This window comes from Nestor notabilis, unplaced genomic scaffold (assembly GCF_000696875.1).
Source record: "Nestor notabilis isolate BGI_N333 unplaced genomic scaffold, ASM69687v1 scaffold19940, whole genome shotgun sequence".
Classification (NCBI taxonomy): Eukaryota; Metazoa; Chordata; class Aves; order Psittaciformes; family Psittacidae; genus Nestor; species Nestor notabilis.
This window is the reverse complement of record NW_009910912.1, coordinates 51763-62917: the sequence shown is the minus strand read 5'-3', so window position 1 is coordinate 62917 and position 11155 is coordinate 51763. Positions and strand designations below refer to the sequence as shown.

Below are 11155 nucleotides of genomic sequence, written 5' to 3'. Positions count from 1 at the left end.
GGGAGTGCTTCCGAACGGGGCAGCGCCCGTCTCTTGCGTGCTCGGAGGGCTCCGGGCGTGGGGTGCGGGGGGTGCCCGGTTTGCCCCTCGTTGTCTAGAGAAGGTGTCACCAGCATCCAAGCTGGAGAGCTGTCATCAGCGTGTAGAGAAGAACAGAGCAGATGGAGCACCTCCCGGTTTAACTCCTTTGTATGCTTTTAAAATGCTTGTGTCGGCTTCTGTAAGTCACTTTTCAAGGCAAGTGTTCCTTTTTTGCCCCGTTTGAAACGGCACCCGCCAGCCTCAGCGTTCAAGAGTAGCTCCATTGTAATGAGGAGTCAGGGTACCTCAGAGAGCTAACTTGGGTGAAAGGCATGGTGGCAGTTTCACAGTTGTAGGATCTCGTATATATGTATTTATATATTTTAAGGCATCAGATCTATTTTAAGGAATCAGTGTTTCACATTTTATTTTCTTTTGTGTAATCACTTATTCTTTTTACAGCTTTAGAATCTTAGTAGCTTGTGGTTTGAAACTTTATGTGGCACCCGTCATTTTTCATTGTGTCTTTCATTGACTGTGCCTTTATTAGACACTCTATTTTACTGTTTTAGGTGACTGTCATATGTCTTTCTTACCATTCTCTGTAGATTCTCTTTCTGGGTTTGGGAGTTTTTGTTTGTTTTAAAACAAAGCCCAGTATCATACCCACATCCTTGTAGGGACATTTTAACTCTTGAAAGGTGATGTTTGCTTTGCAGATTCCGACTCTGGATCTGAATCTGAGTCTGACCAGGAGAATGCTGGCTCTGGTAGTAATGCTTCTGGAAGTGACAGTGACCAGGACGATGACAGAGAGGCAGTAAAACCTAGTAATAAGGAGTTATTTGGAGACGACAGTGAGGATGAAGGGGCATCCCATCACACAGGGAGTGACAACCACTCCGAAAGATCCTACAATCGCTCTGAAGCTTCAGGACATTCTGAGCATGAAGATAATGACCAGTCAGATGTGGACCAGCACAGTGCTTCAGAAGCCGCTCATGATGATGAGGATGATGATCGTGGGCATGGGTCTGATGAAGGCAGTCATCATTCAGAGGGAGATGGTTCTGAAAAAGCCCATTCAGAGGATGAGAAGTGGGGCAAGGAGGACAAAAGCGATCAGTCAGATGATGAGGAGAGACAGCAGAACTCTGATGATGAGGAGAGACAGCAGAACTCTGACGATGAGGAAAAAGCGCAGAACTCTGATGAAGATGAAAGGCCGCAGGTATCTGATGATGAGGAAAGACTCCAGAACTCAGACGAGGAGAAAATGCAGAACTCTGATGATGAGGAGAGGCCACAGGCCTCTGATGAGGAGAAGATGCAGAACTCAGATGATGATGAAAGGGCCCAGCACTCTGACGAGGAGAAGATACAGAACTCTGACGATGATGAACGGGCCCAGCACTCTGATGAGGAGGACCAAGAGCACAAATCTGGTAGGACAGAATACGGTAGTAATGGTTTGCTTCTGGTTTGATCTCTCTTTCTTGTTTCATTTATATTGGCCTGAATAGATTCAGACTTCACTGTAAAGGCATTAATCGTGCAGCTTTTCAACTGCAGTTATCTTTGTAATGTTTTTTTTTTTATGCAGTACTTTTAAATTCCTTTTCATCCGAATCAACTTGTTAATACAAAGGAATTTAAAAATATGTGGAACAAAGTTTTTAATTTGCTGAGAATAATTGTGCTCCTCAGTAGAGTCTGCAAGGGGCAGTGACAGCGAAGATGAAGTCCTGCGAATGAAGCGAAAGAAACCCATTGCATCAGATTCGGAAGCAGACAGTGATACAGAAGGACAGAAAGGTAAATGGTGGCATTGTTTTTTGGGGGTCTGGTTCTTTAAATCCCCATCTTAAGCACGACATTCGTCTTCTATAGAACGTGATGAAATTCATAGTGCTTGCTAGATGGTGTAACTGCAGTGCCATGGAAATAAGAAAACAGCCAGCAAGAATTCTGTGTGGGGAGGTACATGCTGTATTTCTCCTGATTATCTCTAGTTGGCTGTATCAGTATTTTGGTTTCCTCCATGAGAGACAGAGCTTTCCTTTTGTGAATGTTGTTTCATACATTTTTACTGAGTGGTGGTAAGAAATGGTGCGTCTAATCAGAGCAGCCCAGAGAACCCAAGTTTTTGTGATGTTTAGCTGGCTGAGAAAGAGGTGTTGACTCTTCTGAGAAGTAAAACCTCTGAAATGTGTTAATGAAGTTGCTGGTTACATTTATTTGTTTACTTGAGTAAAAGATGATCTTATGCTCTTAATTCTTCTGTTGCCATTTTTCAGCTAGATTCTGTTGCTTGATAGAGTCTTTCCAGGAAAACATACCTTCAATCCTTAGCTTAAAAATACACGGGGAAAACTGGTTTTTGGGATAAGAGAATAGCATGTGCTTCATAAACATTTGTAATTTTTAGCCTTTGTAGGTGATTTTAAGTGGCAATAAAAGTGAATGATGTGTTAATTTTATTTTCCTGTAAGTGTGTTTGCATGTAGGGGGGTGTGTACACGTATATGTGTATTTTAAAATAGCAATTTTTCTGCTCAAGAGCATGCAGATGTCATGGACCTATTTGGAGGTGCAGATGACATTTCCTCAGGGAGTGATGGAGAAGATAAGCCACCAACTCCAGGACAGCCCATTGTGAGTAGAGCTGACTTTTGAAATAATTAACATGAGGTTCTACTCTGAAATGTAGGACACTGATTATGATAATATTTTCGTGAAAAAGAGTAACAGCATTAAGCTGAAAGCTGTGTGTCAGCTCCTTTGCTGTTTCCTTACTGTCTTTTGGTCTCTTGGGTTTACACTGGTATTTGCGTTCACATTAAGTAGGATATAAAAATGCTGACTTGAATTGCTTTCACTGACACTTTCAAGTTCTTTTACCCAAATCTTCCTGATCTCTTTTCTCTGCACATGGATGACATTTCTTTAAGCTAATGTAAGTGCTTACTAAAGCAACAGTTGCCAGGTAGATGTATTTTTGCTTATGCTCCTCTTCTCCTTTTTTTCATTAGGATGAGAATGGACTGAGTCAAGAACAACAGGAAGAAGAGCCTATTCCAGAGACTAGAATAGAAGTAGAAATACCAAAAGTAAACACAGACTTGGGTAATGATTTGTATTTTGTGAAGCTGCCCAACTTCCTTAGTGTGGAGCCCAGGTAATTGCACATTAAATATGTGATTGATACGTTTCTTTAGTGTTTCCCTGTATTGCTTTTATTTTAGTAATACAGTTCAATATGTTGGCCATATTTAAAATGGTTGACATTAAGATGCACACTTCTGGTTGTGATCAGTCAATAGTAATTTATATTGCTGTTACCTAATTAAGTGCCAAGTAATTTTCTGATGATCTTAGGTTTCAGCTTGATTTAATAACCTTTTGTCTTTAAAAACCAAACAAAAATATGATTTAACTGAAAGCATATCCTATTTCAGTTGAATCTTAAACATAGGTTCAGGCTCTCAGATATGTAAAAGCCAAATGGACAGCATCTTAATGCACTTTTGAGTAACAAAACCATCATTTTCAATTTTAGAATGAGCCCTTTCTTATTTGCACATGCTAAATGTGCTATTTAACTATGAAGGGGCTGGTTACTTATTTTCCTTTTTGCCTCACCCAAGCTACAAAAATTTTCTGGAATTTATAAGGAGAAACCAAGTAAATTATTAGAGTTGCTTGTGATGTTAGATTTGACCCTAAATTCTACCTTCAGCACTTCTAGCCAAGTGCTGTCAAAGCCATCTCTTTGAGTGCTTTCTTAAGCAGCTACGTTGCGCTGTTTAATAGGTGTCTTATTAGCTGGTGGTGTAGCATTGGGGTTGTTATGCATTAGCTAAATCATTCTTCCTGGCTTTCATGCTATAGACTGTTTCAGGAGAGAGCTGTTAAGAATCCAGTTAGCGGCTCTAATCAGTGAGGGAAATCCTGGGGATCTTTGGGGGTCAGACAGGACCGAAAATAGGATTGTACAGTAGCAGAGTCTGTTTATCACTTCCCTCCCTTGCAGCAGCCTGGAAACTATTAGGAAGGAGGCTCGGGAGTGGCCTTCCCACACTCACTCCCAGCCTAGTCGTCAGGTTTTTTGAAGGAAGAGAGGAAAATCAATCTCATCTTCTTTTCCCTTTGGTTGGTTTTGAGATTAAAGGTCAACAAAAATGACAAAGACTGTGCTTTTAGAAAATCCCTAATTCGCCACATTTATAAAATTTCATTTTTTTTTTTCTCTGGAAAAAAATCTATACCATATTGTACAGACTTTACCCTGACCTCGTTACCCTGAGTCTAAGGAAATAGTATTTTCTGAGGCTCACTTGCTTTCTTTAGCTAGAGCCATTTACAGGGCCTGAATGTTCAAGTGGCTGTAACGGATGGTAGTGAAGGTGCTTGGGGAGGCCTCCTGTGGTGTCAGATCAATGCGGTAAATGACATTACTGCAGAAGTGGCTGTCTCACAGCTGCAGTGCCTGCCATTGTGTGCAGTGTATGATTTAAACCTTTCAAGCACCTGTTATTTTGCACAACTCTGGAATCAGCTGGATTAATTTTTAGAAGAATAAAGACTATTATATCATTTATTGCAGACCTTTTGACCCCCAGTATTACGAAGATGAATTTGAAGATGAGGAGATGCTTGATGAAGAGGGTAGAACAAGGTTAAAGCTCAAGGTATAACGTTAAGTTTCCTTATCTCTTTTACACGCATCTAGACATATTTTTTCAGAGTCTATTTCAGGTATATTTGAATGGTGTTTTGAGTTCTGGTTCAGATCATGAAATCGTGGACCAGTTCAGCACTGAGGAGAGTTGATCCATTTTAGTAATAAATAACAGCTTTACAGCTGCATTTCACCTATAAAAGCAATACCTTTCACTTTCATTTCCTTGCATGCTGCAGCAAATAATCTAGCCTTTCTAACTGTAATTCTTGACCTGTGGAGTATATTTTACCCACAGTCTTCCTTACTGTGAGTTAGAAAAAGTGTGTTGGTTTTTTTCCCCACAGGTAGAAAACACAATACGATGGCGGATGCGACGAGATGAGGAAGGGAACGAGATCAGAGAAAGTAATGCACGGATAGTCAAGTGGTCAGATGGAAGGTTAGTTTAGACTTTGTGCTACTGAAGGAATACAGTTGTTTTTCCAGTGAAACGCTATGGCTTGCAAAATTGGAAGGTCAACAAACTTTGATATCAGTTCTGCACAGCAGAAATTATTTTAGTCTCAGTGCTTAGAAAATTTTATGCTCTGTTTAGTTTGGATTGAAGTATAATTATTGGCTATATTTGAAAAGAAAACGTGAAGGCTTTCTCCATTTAGAAATGAGGCAAAAAATAGACTGGGGGGGCTTTATCAAATAATTGCTATATGAATCTCTTTTAAGCATGTCTCTTCACTTGGGCAACGAAGTCTTTGACGTGTACAAGGCGCCATTACAGGGAGATCACAACCATTTGTTTATCAGACAAGGGACAGGTCTGCAAGGACAGGCTGTTTTCAAGACAAAATTAACCTTCAGGTAAACATGCTATTCTATATCAGATGTTGATACTTCCTTTGCAATTAAGTGCTGTAACTAGTATGTAAAGATTAGACATACTAGTTTCTAAACTTGCTGAGTGTAACTGTTCGATAAGAATGTGCTATTTTCCAAAGTCGGCATTTCACTAAGATTTGTCCTAAATTAGGTGTCCCAGTTTGAAAGGTTAATATGCCATTCACTGCAATATGTAGGCTACATGTATTTTGTAATATATATTTTAATTTGCATTTTTAAGTGTAAGTCCTCATCTGAATCAGAAGGAATATTCCCTGAAATTAACCTTTCGTTTGATGCACAGTTGCTATCAAGCTGATGATTACATCCTGGGCTATTGATGTGAAATGTGACGATGATTATGTAGGCTGGTAGTAGACTGCAGATGCTTTGTTGAGAGAGGAATTGATGTCTCCAGTAGCTGTTACAATGCACATAAGGTGCACCTCCATCACTGTAGGTGAATCTTTGAAATCTTTAGTGTGCTGGTCTGACTGATGTTCCTTGGAGAAGTATTTAACCCGTAGCTTTTTTTTTAACAGGCCACACTCTACAGACAGTGCCACTCACAGGAAGATGACTCTGTCTCTGGCAGATAGATGCTCAAAGACCCAGAAAATCCGTATTCTGCCAATGGCAGGTCGGGATCCAGAGTCTCAGCGGACAGAAATGATTAAGGTATTGTGGCAGGGAACTCTCTTATCTGCTGATGTAATCTAAAAAAACCCCTAAGATAGCTGAACATTTCTGGACATTTTATGACTTTATGAAAAATCGAGTGTATTTTGGAGTTATAGACAAGAGTTTTTAGCCACGGGTGCAGTTTGCTTAACCTTACATACCACAACAAAAATCAGAATATGTACAGTCTTTACGCTGCCGTGACCTTATTTCAAAAGCTAGAGTGGAATACAAGTTTCTCTTCAGTTGGTTGGTTTGGGGATTTTTCCCCTCAATCTTTATATATTCCTTGTTTCTTTGGACAGAAAGAAGAGGAGAGATTAAGAGCTTCTATTCGCAGAGAATCTCAGCAGCGAAGAATGCGGGAGAAGCAGCATCAGCGTGGTCTGAGTGCAAATTATTTGGAGCCTGACCGCTACGATGAAGAGGATGAGGGAGATGATGCAATCAGTCTAGCAGCTATCAAAAACAGATACAAAGGTGGCATCAGAGGTAATAATAAACCTTAACAGGATGTAAGTAGGGCCTGTGTGATTCAGATGGATTAATTTCTTGGTAGAGTCCTGCTGATACTGTATTTTGCCAGTTGATTTGATACATGATCAGACATGAATTGAGTTCATGTAAGTTTATTTTGTTTACTCTGGACTTAGATTCTGCCAGCTTTCTGTGGACTAAATTTAGGAGAATTATTTTTAATATTCTCTCTTCCTCACCAATTTCAGATAACTATTTGTCTTTGAATTTTTCTCTGCAGAGGAACGTGCTAGAATCTACTCTTCTGACAGCGATGAAGGCTCAGATGAAGATAAAACACAAAGACTACTCAAGGCAAAGAAACTTACTAGTGATGAGGTAAGAAAAGGATTTTGTTCTTAAGCTGCTAATTTTCCCGTCAGGAACATTTTCTACACTAGATCTGTTTCTTAAAGCTGAGACTTTTGTACTTTCATTTCTGCTCTGATTAATGAATTATTTGACTTGGCATGCTTTCCATGGCAAATAATCACCAGTTTCTTACGCACTGCATCAGTTCATAGACCTGAGTGATTCCCAAAGGAGGTCACTGTTGTTATTGCTGATTTAAAGATGGAAAAAATTATGTAAAGTTATGTAAAATGACTTTACCAGAATTACGCAAGAAGTAAGAAGGTTTACTGTCCATATCCTAATGCTGTGTTATCTCCTAAGCTACATGGTCCTCTCCTGTTTATTACGTAAATGGCAGAAGCATTTTGACATAGTATTTCTTCTCCTTTAAAACAGAAGAGTTAAAAAGAAAAACCAAACATGAGGAAAGAAGAGTTAATATCCATTACTAAACAGATGTTATCCATCGCCCAAGTACTGTCCTAAACATTAGGCCATGGTCAAGTTAAGTGTTAGCTACAGCAGTGGTGCTGTTTCCTCTTCTGAAATTGTGGTTTATTGGTTTGTAATTTATCACTGCTGGGTTTAAGCAGGTGAATCTTCGTGTACATCATGTCTTGAGGCATAGTTCATTTCAAGTAATGGGACTTCTGACAGAGCACTGCAGTGCAGCACTTTTGAAAATTGACAGCTGCCATTTCTGAGATTAAAACTTTACTATCATCATCCAGTGACAGAAGTGAAACCAGGAGGTATATGGACTCTGTCCTGTATCAGCTATACCTGTGTAGTCTATTTTCCTGACCCTTGCTCCTCAGTGTAATATGCCTCTGTGGCAAAGAGCCATAGGGCTTTTACTGTGAACCTTGGGAAGCTGAAAGAAGAGGGAATTTTGGAATTCATGACACCTGGCAACTGACGCTGGCTTCCCACTGCCCTGTTCAAGAGGGCAGTGGATTGGGTCAGGTGTTTGGCCTAATTGGGTTTAGTAGCCCATGAGTTTTCTTTCTTTGAGACATCACCAGTTCTGTATTACTGTAATCTTGCTGTTGATTGGTCTAGTGCAGCCTTGAGTTGCAGCTGTGCTTGCACTGCTCTCAAGCAAAGATTGGCTTAGGAGTGGCACTCTGGACACACCTGGCTCTGCTGATAGGCACCATCACTTACGTGGCAGAATAATAAATACAACCTAAGTTAGCTTAACAGGTTGTTATTACTACCTTATAGGTATGAGAGATGTTTTTACATTGGCTTGTTAGTTTGATTAATCTTCCTGTCCTGTTTTACTGTTTCAGTCTTTCATCTGATTTCCTACAGTCATAACTAGCGTGATGTTTTAATAGCTGCTGAAGTGGCTAAAACCTTATCCTTGAATTTTAGAGGTTTCTGTGATAAAACCTTTTCTTTAAAGAGTAATTTTGCAGTGTAGCTTGCTCTGTGTCCTTCTAGTGAATGAATGCATGTCAGACTTCTGTAATCACAGCTGCTGGAATTCCAAAGTTGTTTTTAAATGACTGACATAGGACATCATTTTCAGTATGACACATACCTCCATAATGACAGAAATCTTAATTTTTGAAGGAGTAAATTTGCTCTTACTTGGATTTCTATACTGTGCTTCCTGTAAACTTCTCGGGAGTCATGTCTTACTTCTGAGCCTTTTTGTTTGCTGCATTCTGAATGCATGTTCTTGCTGCTGTGACTACTCCTCTTACACTGTACACTGACTATTTGCCCTAATATGACACAGAAGTAGAAGTTAGTAAGACACAGATTCTGGCTTTTTATTATACATCGAGGAAATGTTAATAATTCAGAAAATATGACAGCAGTCCTAGAGACAGCCATAGCGAGGCATATGGACAAAACTAATTTTGTGAGCTCTGTTAGTGTTTGTCAGTAGAAACTGAATAGCTGCTAGTTCATGATACAGCAATGGCAGGACTTTGCGTTTCCAGTCTCATAAGAACAGGTCTAGTCAACAGCATTTCTCTCTGCTTGAGAAACAATAGCCTCCATTTTAAAGTTACATGACTTACAGGTAATATTCCCATCAGGGCCACGGAGGGGTGCTGCAGTGTTATGAAAGAACCCCAGGGTGCATCGTCACTGCTTACTTTCAGTCACCACGTAGGAAGTATGGTATTTGTAGTATGTATGCACATACATGAAACATGGGCTTCCTCACACACAGACTTTTATGTGCTGTCAGTCAACAATACAGCACAAATCTTTGTCCTGATAATAATTTGCTACCATTACTGAAAACGTCAATCTGCTATTAATATATTTTATCAACACATGGCAAGTAGTTTTACTGTTACTGTAAGTAATGGGCATATTCTGCTAACCAGGAAGATGAATCATTTAACAATAGCCTGGCTAGATTACAAGAGAATGCTTGTTTTGAGGAAGAAGCTATCATTGAGATTTCCACCCCTACTAATATCTGTTTTCCGTGCTTAAAATTCCTTTCCTAGATTCTCACTGTGCTAACTCAATGTAGGATAAATGCTTTACATCAGAACTTAACCATTAGAGTTCTGAAACTCCAATAATTTGTTAAAGTTCTGTAACTCAATCTTTGCTGCTTCTTAAGATCCAAGTAATATGTGTTGTTTTAAAAAGAAATCAACCAAAAAACCCCACCCCTAAACCAAAAAATGGAAAAAGGGATGAGCTTGCTCAGACCTGAGGGTATTTTTTAAGATGCTCTTCTTTTTAAACAATAATGGAGTTACCACTTGTACTTCATGTCAAAATTGATGAGTTTTGCATTAATAACTGGTGATTTGTAGTTTGATGAAACATTTTCATAGCAATCTGATTTAAAATGTTGTTTGGAAGGAGGCTTTAAACTGAGCTCATCAATCTTTTTGCTTTATGCCAGAGAGTGATTTAGTTGCTGGTTTGGGATTTTTTTTTAACAAGCAAACAAATGCCTACCCAGTTACTGAATTTCTTCTTTGCCTCAGTAGCTCTCACTTTGGGCATACAAGTGTCAATGGTCTGAAAACTGAGCAAAGCTGCACAGGCTGCCTGAAGAGAAAGCTGCTGCATGTTGAGAAATTCACTACAAATTCTAGGAATTACCCGTGCTTGTAAAACTTGCTGAGAACGATATTGCATATTTCATTAATCCAGATTATGGCATAAATTACTACCGTGCCACAGTTCAGTGTGAAGATATGGTTGCATGTCTGTTGACGTAAGTGGAGCTGCAAATGTATTATGGACCTACTTAGGCTGGGCCTTGATACTGGTAGTAAACGTTTACTGAACTTAAAGTACTGATCCATAAGCAGTCTTGCATCACAGTACACAAAATGGAAAAACTACACCTAATAATTTTGCTTTTCTTACAAGAAAGACTTCGAGGTCTTTTTGTTGTTCTTCTGAGTCTTCTATTTGAGCTCAAAGTATGTTGAGTTTTGTCCTTTTTTTGCTTTAGGAAGGTGAACCTTCTGGAAAGAGAAAAGCAGAGGATGATGACAAAGCAAGTAAGAAGCATAAGAAATATGTGATCAGTGATGAAGAGGAAGATGATGATGATTAATATTAAGGAAGCACAGAAGTTGATTTTTTTTTTTATACATATATTTATATATATATTGTACAGTTCTCTTACAGCGAAGATGTAAGTAACCATAATGGGGTTATTTTGATAAAGGAAAATTCCATTGAAGTCTGAGTTTCTGATGTGAATAAAGTTTTTTGACTTCCTTTTACTTTTTAAGCTTTTTCTCTTACTGCAGCAACTAGTGCACCAGGGATTGTTGCAGCGCCATTTGTTATCTCACACAGTACATCTCAGTTTTGAGAACTGTAGTAATTGATTATCCAAGTGAATTAATCAGTGATTTTTACCGTATCCTTCAGGAGAAAACATTCTGATCTTTACAGGATGCTTAAATGGTAAGTTTCCCTGACAAGGGTATGTCGATTTAGCTTACCATTTGTATGGTAGGGTTGGAAGAACATTTGAATGGTCCAGTACAATTCTGCTTTATTTGTAGATATTAC

At 39.1% G+C, this 11155-nt stretch overlaps 1 protein-coding gene across 1 annotated transcript; it reads left to right on the top strand.

The window, feature by feature from the left end:
* Window positions 1–740: 740 nt before the first annotated feature.
* Window positions 741–10859, top strand: LEO1 (Leo1, Paf1/RNA polymerase II complex component, homolog (S. cerevisiae); the record flags this gene model as incomplete). Its single annotated transcript, XM_010012258.1, has 11 exons — window positions 741–1466; window positions 1729–1836; window positions 2582–2676; window positions 3054–3199; window positions 4628–4712; window positions 5050–5144; window positions 5429–5563; window positions 6124–6259; window positions 6568–6754; window positions 7020–7117; window positions 10584–10859. Coding segments are annotated over 11 exons (1916 nt in total), but the record flags the coding sequence as incomplete, so codon positions are not given.
* Window positions 10860–11155: the final 296 nt, after the last annotated feature.